This window comes from Hakea prostrata, chromosome 6 (genome assembly GCF_041222555.1).
Source record: "Hakea prostrata isolate BN-2017 chromosome 6, UWA_Hpros_2, whole genome shotgun sequence".
NCBI classification, from domain to species: domain Eukaryota; kingdom Viridiplantae; phylum Streptophyta; class Magnoliopsida; order Proteales; family Proteaceae; genus Hakea; species Hakea prostrata.
Window position 1 is genome coordinate 22,952,870 of NC_142605.1, and position 12,937 is coordinate 22,965,806.

The window sequence follows — 12,937 nt, forward strand, 5'->3', positions numbered from 1 at the left end:
GAGCTTCTACCTCAACTGATGGTTTCTGCACAGGATCTTCATCTTCACCCTCGATATGGATAATTTTCCAGCCACCATGATCAGAGAATCCTTCTTGAGCTCCTCTCATCAGCTCTGTATGACCCATGATTCCACCCATAACAGAAGACGTACGTTAGTTGAGAAAATAAATAATAAACCATTCAGGGACTACATATATATAGCCTATTGTCATTTGACTTACCCAGTAGTTTTAACTTCAAAGCAATGTGAAATGAAACCCAAGCATCTTTTCAAAAGTCTGGCCCTAAGGATAGGAGAGGGTTGGGTGATGGTGACATTAGAATAGGAGTAAGTTTAGCATAGGGTTCAGTGTTTAGCCTGGTCTGATCCAATAGATCTAGTTCTATTATTCTACAGATATTCATGGTAAAAGTAAGGCAACTATATGAAATTATGGATTGTTTTTCGTTCTCATCAAGATTATGGCAATTTTGAGTGGTTGACTTGGTTCAACCTAACTTGGCCCAGATACAGGTCTGTGTCAGGCTAAGGTATTTAACAAGAGTAGGGTTCTAGAAAACTCAACCCAACCCGACCCTGTTGCAACCTTAATTGGGTTACATTTGTAAAAGAACCAGTACCCCGGGTTACATTTGAGCCATGAAATACAGTTGAATTTAGATTAATAGAAATTGGCTTTGATCAACCAATTCTGGTGATTCAGTCTAGGCTTGCTTGGAAGAGAACTCTATTTTCGCTTGGAAATGGACAGAGAAAGGTTCATGAAAGGAATCTCCATTGGCTTTATTGACTATCTTGGTTTTCTGCCTTTTTCAGATTTTCACCTTTCTTTAGGGGACATTTGTAGAAAATCAAACAAAAAGAATTTGTAAAGGGAAGAAACATGATAGCCCATCAACTGGAATCGGCCGGGTTCAGGCAAAACTATCAAAATCTGATAGAGAATTAGAATAGGTTTTAAATGCAATGGTAAAGCTACACAATGAAAATGCAAAAGAGAGTAGAAAACAACCATCTGCATTTAAGTAATTCAAAGACAGCCATTTTTGACGAGTGAAACTTGGAACCAACCACTATGTCTATTGCCTTTAGAAACTGGAGAGGGAGAGTTGAAAAATCTGATGCAAAGTCAGTATCTATGAACACCCAAAAACAGATGTTGAAACTTAGAAAGCACCAGCAAAGGGATCATCGTGGTCCCTAAAAGTATATTCTCTAACTTTTTCATTTTCATTTTGGATTCTCCACAGAGCTTACTTCCTTTATCATCTAAACAGATCTTAACTAGCTTACTTTGTTAGACAAGGTTAGGCCATTTTGGCCCGAAGCCACACAACCTATCTCAGCTCCAATAAAGCTCAGGTCAAAAGTTTTGAAATCTTGTATCACAAACTGGAGCAGGTTTGGCATTTTTGGCTCAAAATTGGACAAGTTTTAAAAAGCTCAACCCAACCCCATTCCACCCACTTGATGAAAAAACAAACAACTATAGCTTTTAGATCTGGCCACCAAAACTGACTATCTAATGCTCCATTTACATCAAATTCAAATCTTCTTTCAATAGCTTTTAGATATACTTTTTTTGGCTCTTCCAAAGAGAGATAGAGAAAGATGGAGAAAGAGACCTTTCTGTATAACAGATGTTATTATAAGATACAACTAAGAGTACAAGGATATATAGGTACACAAAAGATCAAAGATTATCCTTCTCAATATTACGGATACAGATTAAATCATGTGTTATCAATCTAACATAATCTAATCATCAAACCTTGCCAGCAAATAATTTAATTTCTTGCTGCTTTCTTCACTATCAACTCCTCCCTCTGGTGTTCTAACCGCTTACGGACGCCCCTGATGAAAGTTTCAGCCAAGTCATTGACATCATCTCCCCCCACAATTTCTATCATAACTGGAGGTTTCGTCATGGAATCGTCACCCTCAATATGTATTACCTTCCAGCCACCATGAGAAGATCTCTCTTGATCAGCTTCTCTCCTACCCTTCTGATGAGCTTGAGCTTCTCTCCTACCCTTCTGATGAGCTTGAGCTTCTCCCCTACCCTTCGGATGAGCCATGATATCACCCATAAACACAAAGGATATTGATGAGTTGCAACTGGTTCAGATACAGAAGACAAACTGGTTCTTAGAACTTGAGAAACAAATAGACCAACCAGAGAGTATATATAGCCTTTGGGTTTTGATATATGAAGTGGTTTTAGTGTGTTAATATTTTCTTAATAACGAAGAAACCATGTGTTTAATGCAAGTAGACTTAGAGGAATGAAATTCCAACTGCTACAATGAGAACGAGTAGCTTAAAGTTAATTGGGTCCAGTTTTAAATGAACCGGCATGGGATTATTGCCTGGTTCAGTCGTCTTTTCTGATTAATACTTTCAATTAACCCAACATTTACCATTAGAAATGTGATTAGATCTACTCAGGTTGACTAAATAAACCTCCTAGAGAAAAATATAGATGTTTTGAAATTGGCCCTGATCAAACCGGTTTAGTGGTTTAACCAGAAATTTTGAACCATCATAATTATATCCCTTAATGACAGAATAAACCAATGCTTTCTTGAGAGAGCTGCCAAGTAATATGAAAAGGAAAACTTAATCCTTTTGCTGGAAATGAATGGAAAAAGGTTCATAATGAAAGGAATCTTCTTTGGCTTTATTGACTTTAATCTTTATTTTCATTCCATTTATATTTCTCATTGACTTTTATAATGCCCCACCATCCACTTTAAAGAAAAAATTTCGAGTAAATAAACTTAAAGAAACTTGTAAAGTGGAGAGAATAAGAATGGAGAAGTTAGCAAGACTCACATGTTACCAATAGCCTATTTCCATTTCAACCAACTAGATATCTAAATCAATATAAATTATTCAATAAGTTTTCGAAAGTTCAAAAAACATATAAGAGTTTCCATGATCTGTGCAGAAATTCTAAAGTGAGTTTCATGTTCATTGGACCATAGGTTTCTGACATGTACCTGTGAGAAAGTGTAAATGCATACATTGGCTGTGAGTTGCTTTGAATCCCCAGTTGTTTGCAGAAGCAGGATCTTTAGTGTTTGAGGTTTGCAAGCTCCTCAGCTCAAAGTGTAAACAGTAATTAATCCCCAGCTGAATTATCTTCTTTATAGCAGAAAACAGTCTCCATAGGTTGGGATGTTAATCTGGCAATTTCAGATACATTTGAGATCTCTAAGAACCTGCATAACATCCTCATTATCAAGCCCATGCTGGCGCATCATGTTAAGCATGTATAAACGCTTTAGATGAGCTGATTTGCTGAAACCAATGGGGAATCTTTTGACTATTGTGCCCAAAAGATCAAGAACCTCTAGTCCTTTCAGTGCTTCTAGACAAGGCAGCATCTCTAAGTTTGAACAACCTCTTAATAACAGCTGATTAAGGTTTCTGAGACTGGAAATTGATGATGGCAACTGTTTGATCAGGAGTCCAGAGACGTTGAGTACTTTAAGTTGATCCATACCCTCAAAATATCCATCGGGAATTTCTGTCAAGGCAGTAGCACCAGATACATCAAAAACCTCAAGTGTGTTAAGTCCTTCCACTGGTGATAGCGCCACTAATTTTGAACAGCCTTGTAACAAGAGTTGACGGAGGCCACTAGATCTGCATAGTAATGGCACTTGTGCAATCTGGGTTCTTGAAAGATCAAGTAACTCTAGTTTTGTAAGTGCTTCCAAGTTTGGCAAGCTCCCTATTTTTGAACAATCTCTTAGCACAAGATGATGGAGACCAGTAAATTTGGAAATGGACGGTAATTGTGCAACCTGTGTTGCAGAGAGGTTGAGTATTTGTAAGTTATCTTTTTGTCCAAATGTTTCATCTTGGAATCCCCTGAAGTTGTTAGAACCTGAAAGATCAAGGACCTCAAGTTTTCTAAGTGCCTCCAGGTCCGGTAACTTCTTCAATTTAGAACAACCACAAAGTAAAAGCTGACGAAGGCTTCTGCATTTAGAAAGGATTTGCAAGTCCATGACTTGGGTCCCTGAGAGGTCAAGAATTCTGAAGGAATTCAACTCTCCAAATGATCCATCTTGAAATTCCTTAAACGCAATAGATCCTGAAAGATCATGTATCTCAAGTGTGGAAATTGCTTCTAAGTGTGGCAAAATCTCTAACTTTGGGCAACCGCTGAGTAAGAGGTTAACAAGGTTGTTACATTTGGCTAGTGAAGGTAACTGTTTAACAGCAACGCTAGAAAGATCAAGCTTTGGAAGGTGATCCTTTTCTCCTATGGATTCATATTTGAGTCGCCTCAAACTGGTTGAACCTGAAACATCAAGAACCTCTAGTTTCTTTAGTGTCGTTAATTCTGGCAATGCTTCTATTTTCAAACAGCTTCTCAGTAGGAGCTTCTGGAGTTTGTAACATTTGGAAATCCAAGGTAGCCATATAACCTGGGTACCTGAGAGGTCAAGCTTCTTCAGATTATCCATTCGTTCAAAATCTGCATTTATAAATCCCTTGAAATTAGAAGCACCTGAGAAATCAAGCAGCTCCAGATTGTGAAATTTATCCAGTGCTGGAAACTCTTCTAAGTTTGGACAGCCCTTTAATTGGAGGAATTTAATGCATGAAAGGTTATACAAGGTTGGAAATTGTTGAATCAAGGTTCTGGAAAAGTCAACCAGATGCAGTGAGTTCTTTGAACCAAGGTTATCGATATTATGTAAACAGGATGCATTTGAAAGATCAAGCACCTCCAGGGCTGTTAGGTACTTAAGCTGTGGCAGAAATCTCAATCGTGAACATCCTCTCAGGATGAGATTGCGAAGGCTAAAAAGTTGGGAAATAGATAATGGTAGAGATTCTATCTGAGTATCAGAAAGGTCAACAATTTGTAGGTTAGACATTGACAGAAAAAAGTCGTCTGGGATTTCCTTCAATGAACTGGCACCTGAAAGGCTAAGGACTGCAAGGTTTGGGAATCGAGGCATTTGGTTCAATTTTTCTAGTGAGGAAAATTTTCTTAGTACAAGTACACGAAGCTCTGGCAAACTGCAAAGGAATGAGGGAAGCGATCTAACTCCCATGTGGACAAGTGCAAGAACTTGGAGAGACTGCAATTCCCTGATGAATGTATTTGGAAACTCAACTAGGGTTTGACTTCCATTCCCATAGAGCAACAAGGTTGATGGTTTTAGGAATTCTGGAATGCTAGGGTACCTCATTTGAAATTTCTCATCCATCAGATAGATCTTTTCTAGGCTATCCTTGTCAAATATGTTTGGAACTGTTGACCTCAAACCAGCTCTTGTGAAGATTCTAACAGATTTTCCTTTGGTAACATAATTCTTGCTGTTATGAAAAATAAGTCAGATCCCTTCTGATGAACAGAGGCAGCTTAACATGGTGACTGCCTCTTTTGTCTAGAAGATGGTGATCAATGAGCTGCATCAGTACACGAAGCCCTTCCTCATATGCCTCCTCCAAACAATTAAACCCCTCAAGAAATCCTTCCATTACCCAAGATGTTATGAGCTCTTTCACATTTATTTCATGATTCTCTGGGTAAAGAGTGCAATACAAGAAGCAATTTTTAATAGCCTTACTTGGTAACATCTTGTAGCAGAGTTCGTCAAGTATATTGAAAACACCAAGTCTCTGTCCTGTTTCTCTGGCTTTCTCCAATGCTGCAGTCAATATTTTAATAGTGTAACCTCTGGGATTTCTAAGAGCTGCTGCTGCCCAACAAATTTCTGAAGTGTTCCCAAGACACTGCAACACAATTGCTCCAGCCAATGGACGGATCTCCAGACAATTTACTGCTTCTCCAATATTTTGAAGGAACAAGTTCCATGCTTCATAAAAAGGTGTTCCATCTTGTTCATGTATCTTCTTCTTCTCTTTCCTCGTCAATCCTGTAAGAAAAAAAATTTAAAAATCATCGTTTGGCTAAATCTTCTCAACAAAAAGCTCATGAAAAGTACTATTTTTAACAGGAAAGTAAGAGTGAAATTGTGTAACCTAGACGTTCCTTCTCATATGCTCTAATTTTGGGTACTTGAAAATCTACAGATTCTATAATCTAGTCACTTCAACAAATGACATTATATCATTTAGATAACTCATTGGAACATTATCTTAATTAAACAAACTTCTGACTTCCTATGGATCATCCAAAATAGACCTGAAATGGAATGGGTCTCCTGGAAATGACTCATTAGAAACTTGCTAAAATCCTGACAACTTACTCAAGTCAGAACCGAAACTAAACCAGTCTTGCAAGAATTCAGTTTCTGAAAGAGTACAGAAATTTTGACTCTTAAGATCTTTCTAACAAGGCTGTTTCCATTAAGTAACGATGTAACTGTATAAACACTCACACCATTGTACATTGATCCCATAAGTATATAATTTATGCACAACACACTGAACTTTATGTGTGTAGGTACATGCATAATGCAGTGAAAACATATTTTGCAGATTAAGTTTGAGAATACATGTTCCTTCACTTCAATTTCACAATTCTACCCAAACCATGCCCCCTTTTCAATGAATGCATGTGGATTGGATCAATTTGCTCCATCCAATCCAGTTGCAACTGAACCAGTTCCCATCTACCTAATTAATCAAAATTAATCCTTCCACAACACAACTCAATGAAAAATGTTCTTGAAATAGAAGGGGAAAGAACAAGTACCTTGACTGTTTCTCTCTGTCGAGTTTGCAATCTCTTGTGATGGATCAATGAGAACTTCTGGTGGGTCTTCTTTGTCATCAATGGTTAAGTAATCAAGGTCAAGGAACCTTATGTATGAAGCAGATATAGAAACAGGACTATCCCATTGTGAAGTAAGAAATAACACTTTGAATATCGACCCAGGTGGGTATCCAAAGGCATCATGCAAAGGAAATTGGTGAGGACTCTGAATGTCCTCTAGAATTAGCAAGAAACATTTATGGTCAAGTGATTTGCAGATCTTTCTTCTTAAGGTTGCCACACTCTCTTCCTCTTCATTACCTGTTGTTCCTGGAAGCACCCCCAATTGTTGCAGAATTTGGAGCTGCATCTCTCTGATACTACAACCACCTACATTAACCCAAAGAACTAGATAGGATGATATCCTCCTGGATGTACGATCATGTAGAGTCCATGATGTCCATGTTCTCACTTTCTTGAGATCCCCTTTAAGGACTATAAAGTAAACAGATCCATCTTGGAGCCATTCAATTACTCGCTGTCTGTTCTCTTTGTCTAGAGTGGCATGAATGTTCTGACTCATCACTTTGGTTCACTCGCAATGCAGCCCTAGTAGTAACTCGATTGTGAAAGCCAACTTTAACAAAAATTAGTCTTTAATAAACAAGTTTGTGAGTAAACCAAAAATAAATTTCACCAAAAGAAAACCTTGCAAATAAGACTCTTGACAATTACTGATAATAAACATTACATTTGAGAATCTGAGATAGCAAAACCTCCTATTTGCAAGCAAAAAAGAATAAAGGAAAACCAAGTATGAGACACTGCATTAGAATAATGTCTGCAAAAATTATAGCCTTTATTTATCCTTGACAATCATGTTGGTGGATTCATATGATAAACAATTTCAGCATTTTCATCTAATTCATTACTACTAATTTCCACCATTGTATCCAAGGTGATCACATGATTGAAGTCATGAAACATGTTTTGCCTCTTATTACATACTCGTTAAGGGCTAAAACTTCATTGGCAAGATAAGGGTGAGATCCTCTTTTACCACCTGCATTTTTCAAATACAAAAACATAGCTAGAAATGAAATCATGGCCTCTTGGATACTTGAGAAATAAGACAATTCACACTTACTTCCATTAGCAACTGAGAAATTAGTGGGGGCTGTGGCTGATACATTATAACCCTCTGAGACTCCTCCATTAGAAGCAGGAGCCTCATGCGAGGTTGTTTCAATTTTATGTAATCAAGAGCAAAGCAGCTTCATGACATAATTATTATATGGTATTGAAAACAATGCATAAAGTAACTTTAATTAACTAATAAAAAAATGGACAGCACTATTATAGAACTTTCTTAATCCATAATTAAAGATCTTACTTGTGCTTTTCTGCGAAAGATTCTCTGAGGATTTGAAGAACTTCTACAGTTGTGTCCTTGTGTGAAACCAGCAGGAATAATTAGCAGAAGAATCAGGGAAAGCTTTTTTAAAGCATCTCTAACTTCAGTCTGATCAAACCATCAGCAGCTCTTGCGTCTTTGACAAGAAGCTAACAACAAACATGCCTGGAGGTATAAATAAAAGAAGAAAAGGAAACCCAATCTCTCTCCATGCGGCAGACACCCATTAGAGAAAATACTGCGAGAAAATTCCTGGAAAAAAAAATACTTGCTTTGTGATTTCTCCAAGTCAACCAGTCTGTGCTACCAGTAATCAAACTAAAGACCTTGAATTTTCTTTTCCTTTCCTTCTCCGAGAAGAAACCTTTGAAAGCGAAATGCAACCAAACCATGGTTTTAAAAATTGGAAATCCGATTGTCAAATGTGCAGACTTATGGGAGTCAGCAATGTTGAACTCCGATTTCAGTCGATTCAACATGACCAATTTACATTCATACACTAGAAATTGAATTTGTGGACTGATTCTAAGTCTACCCGGCGAAGATAAAAGCGACTATGTCAATGACCCATCAGCTTTCTGAATTTTAACCTCAAGAAATCACTCGTTTTGAAGCTACCGTGCTCTGTTCTACATACCAGATAACATAAAACGCTTTATTAACATTAGTCTTCAAAAACCCAGTTCCCCTTCTTGGGCTTGCAAACATCATCATTTTTCCTCCTCTGTTCTTCTCATCCATTTTTTTAACCTGTTCTATGGAGCTTGCTGGCCACCAATAAATGCAAAGCTGTGATTGGCTTGCTCACTTTTCCAACTTGTAACAATTGCTTGCCCTTCCATGATTCCATCCCTAAAATCTACTTTTCACTTTGTCTAGGCAAATGTTCGGTACTATCATCAATTGGATTGAAAAGCTAAACTTAAACAAGCTTTTACGCTGTCATGCTTACAAACCTAATCAAATGTTGTCAAAAAAAAAAATTCAGCTTTTTGACAAAGAATTTATAAACAAACCATTATATGTCTCAAAACTAAATTACAAATATGATTAATGATTGTTCTGCAGACGGCAATTGCTGATAATAAAAATTTCGATTTGAGGACCTTACAGAGCAAAATCTCCTAAGCAAAGGACAACTGTTTGTCAGAGTTCATTATTATATCTAGTACCTGCAAAATATCAAGGATGGAAGAACTGAACTCTAAAGATGTTATTCTTGTTTTAAACGAGAAAAATAATTACGATGCAACAGAAAATTTTGGGTGTGAAGTGATTGGTAAGACCGTAAGAGTTGGGATCCTAAACCTTGATGGGTCCCATTCAAAAAAAAATTTTATATATAAATCTTACGTGCTTGTATTTAATATTGTTGAAAACTTTTTTTTAATTACAGATGTCTTATTAAAAATTAAAAGTTATAAATGAATATATTTGACAGTAAAGAGGTATTTATTTGTAATTTGATTTTTTTCTTCAATAATAATAAATGTAATTGATTACAAACATAGAGGATTTATATGTAATTTACCAAAAAAGAGTAAAGGTTGGTGCTCAAACCCGCATGAGCCCTACTCGATCTCAGCTCGATTTTTCAACTTGAAGGGCTGGCTTGGATTACAAAATAAGCAACCTTGACAGGGTCGGGTTTGGGTTTGGTCCTTGGGCCAACCTGACCCTATGTTAGTTTAATTTAGATAAAGTTGTACTTAAAAAACAACATTAATGCATCATTGCTCCCTTGGTAATTGGTAATTGGTAAAACCCTAAAACAATCACTTCTCAAAACAACAGGTTGGGATTGATTAATCTCAGGACCTAGCCCTATGAAGGTTAATCAGGATGGGTTGGGTTGGGTTGGCTTGGATTAGGCCCTGTCAAGGTTAGGTTAGGATTGGATATTTTTAAATCCTGAACTGATTAGATTGGGCTTGGGTTTTAATTTCAATGTTTGTTTAAGGCCGAGTTAAGATTCAAGGCTGACCCAACCCATCCCACCCCATTAACACCTCTGTCCACCATAAATTTAGAGAGGACCTACCTCTCATTTTTTGATAATAAAAATCAAAAGTGGACTACTTAGTATGCCTTCCTCCTAATATATAATAGAAAGATATGAGAATAACACAAAAGTGGACTTCTTGGTCACTAAATTTTATTACCACACTAATCAACCCTATACAAATGTCATTAGTGCTAAGCAGTATGGGAATACAATGGGGAAAGTAGACCCACACTATAGTAGGAAGTTGGTCAACTTCATTTTTGGCTTTGCACCTAAAAATTACAATTTTATAAAGAACAAAATTTTTAATATTACTAACTACAATAAATGCATTTATGATTTTATCAATTTAAAGAAATTACATTCTTTATTCATATCTTTGGAACATAGGTTTGAAACTTTAATGGAGAGTTAGAGGTGAAGGGGTCCTCAATAAACACCCTTCATCCTTCAAATACTATAAAATACTTTTCACTAAAAAGAAAAAGAAAATACTATAACATAGCAAGGAATCAAGTCATGGTCTTATGAAACATTCTAGCTCAATACTTGAGTTTTAAATATTAGTGTTGCTTGTATGTTGTATCAAATGATACATATCAGTTTAAATGGTGATTGACCTTGACCTTGTGGATACCCATTCAATTATTATGCACTAAAACCATGAATCTAGTGATTGTGTTATTCAGTGTGATTTTTTTTTACTCAAATTTTATGTCATAAATTAATATTATGGTTTAGTAATTTATGAAAAATGAAAAGTTTGTTTTTCACTTCTTTGGTTCATCCTAAGTCTGTAATTGGGTCTTGCGCAAGACTATTAAGCCATACAATTTCGGCCGTGGATCGGAATTTTAATTGTAATTTCAACTTAGATGGTTACTACGCATGACTCAAGCTTTTTCGAAGTACAAATGTCCTAATCACTTGTGTGGCCTTTTCCAAATAATTGCCCAAGTCCCCAAATCCCCCGTACTCTCATGTCCAAACTCCAAAATCCAAATCAGTGAACTAGAAAAATGGCTTTTCGTTCATCCTTCTGTGCTTGGCTAGAATAATACACATGACATACCAGAAAATGCAGAAGATGAAGCTCTGGTATTCGTAAACTAGAAGAGGGCTTTACCCTTTCTTTGATCTATTGCTCGCTTTCTTCAGTCCTGGGCTCTTTTGTATTTCTTACAATGTTGGGTTTGATGCCTGCTCGTTTGAACCATCTGGGTACTCTATGGACCATTATTGTGTACATTTTCAGGTATGAGTAACTTCTCTTTCTCTCTCTGTTAGTGTGTTTATGTGTGTTATTTCTGCTCCTTGCTTTGTTGATTATCATTGAGGAAAATGACTAAGGAACTTGTACCAATTCACTAGCTGTTTTCTGTTTAATCTTGGCTCCTAGAACTTATAAAGTTCAATTAAGGGTCAGCATCCTGGTATGAGCTAATGCATTTTGTGGTCTAGTCTGATCCTGGGTAATGTTAAACTATTTGACCTAAATTTGAGTTGGATCACTTCTGATTACCCTTGTTATTGGTCAGTTTTTCTGTTTACTCCTTTCTTGATGAGGTCAAAGTTTTTAGGATTTGTTCTGGTGAGAAAAGGGGAGGGAAAAAGACTTGGGGTTTAGTTGATTTTATGTTTTCTGGGACATGAATGATGGCATCTTTGGCTTGAAAAAATGTTTCATGTTTGTACCAGATATATAAAATTTTCAGCTAAGCTTCACTCTTGTTACTCTCTTTCCGGTGGTGCCCTTGTAACCGGCCACAGAATCTGATGTTTGTGAGTGTTTACCTACTTAATTTTGCTTACTTCATCGTTTGCTCTTGCTTACCCAAAAAAAGGAGTTGGTCAATTGAACATGTAGAAATGTGTCTAAGCAATAAGCATGAGGGTATTCTTGATTTCTTGTTTTGGCCTTTTATTTTTTTTGGAGGAGAAACCAATTGCTTACTCTGAATAAAGGTGTCTTGTATCCCATTCCTCATCACTATAAATTCATTTGGGTGTTCTCTGTAACAGTAACACATTATAGCACACTGAAGGTGGATAGTTAATGGCACTTTTGGCCGGAGAGCATTTGATTAGAAATCAGTGAACCTGGTGCCAGAAGGCACTGGATGCCTAAGGCTTAAGGTGTTTAACTTACAAGGGAATGTAGCATGTATCATTAGGAAGAGGGATTTACTAGAGTATAATCCAATTTTTTTTTTTTAAATAATAAAATGATAATAATAAAAATTCCTGGGTAACATTTTCACAAATGGTGGGCTTTCAAGCAGATATATAATTTATATAGATCAAAACCTAGAAATTGGGTGGGGAGCCATTTATACCTTGAACCTTTTTCAAATGATTGTGGGCTTGTAGTAATTGACTTTATTTCTTCCTTTGTCTTCATGACTATTTACAATAGGGGGTTTGTCCCTACTATGGCGTAGTTATGAGTTATAGGTTAGTTTCTTTGTCGGTTTATTAATTGAGTCGTAAGTCTTAGAAGGAGTTTATTAGACTTTATTGTTGTAACTAAACATTATAAAATAAAGATTGGATATCAAGGATATAACACACATTGATTTTATTATTGAACCTCTTCTCTGTTTTCATCTTCTCCAGATTCTGATTTTAATTTGAGATTTCGTCACAGTGACATTCAAAGCTGTTTCAATTTGGACTTCCTTTTTATTTCTCTTTAAACTCTCTCACAAGGACTTACCTGTGGTAAAACACCTTTGGCAATGTCTCACTGTTGCAGCTTGGAAGGTGTGACATACAATCCAGACAGAAGTATATACTTTTCATAAGTTCAACCTAGCTCACAAATTTC

General features: G+C 36.5%; 2 protein-coding genes across 3 annotated transcripts in view; one reads left to right on the plus strand and one right to left on the minus strand.

Annotated features, from left to right (window-relative positions):
* Positions 1–1,650: 1,650 nt before the first annotated feature.
* Positions 1,651–8,832, minus strand: LOC149012693 (putative disease resistance protein At4g19050). 2 transcript variants are annotated; one of them, XM_089159676.1, is made up of 4 exons: positions 8,085–8,832; positions 6,692–7,328; positions 3,006–5,909; positions 1,651–2,121 (listed from the first exon to the last, which is right to left on the minus strand). In XM_089159676.1, exon 3 carries the CDS (start codon positions 5,235–5,237, stop codon positions 3,201–3,203), a length of 2,037 nt encoding a protein of 678 aa, XP_089015802.1. In that variant the 5' UTR covers positions 5,238–5,909; positions 6,692–7,328; positions 8,085–8,832; the 3' UTR covers positions 1,651–2,121; positions 3,006–3,200. The 2 variants fall into 2 exon arrangements, with proteins under 2 accessions (XP_089015802.1, XP_089015803.1); XM_089159677.1 differs by having other exon boundaries at positions 1,651–2,066; positions 6,692–8,832.
* Positions 8,833–11,076: 2,244 nt separating this feature from the next.
* LOC149012694 (uncharacterized) overlaps positions 11,077–12,937 on the plus strand; it is a 44,611-nt gene continuing 42,750 nt past the window's right edge. Inside the window, exon 1 of the mRNA XM_089160040.1 lies at positions 11,077–11,365. The gene's annotated coding sequence lies outside the window, so the exon portion shown is untranslated. The remainder of the gene's footprint in view (positions 11,366–12,937) is intronic.

Excerpts from the sequence above, each read along its gene's own strand:
- LOC149012693 (XM_089159676.1), bottom strand. The coding sequence starts at position 5,237 with ATGGATGAGAAATTTCAAATGAGGTACCCTAGCATTCCAGAATTCCTA.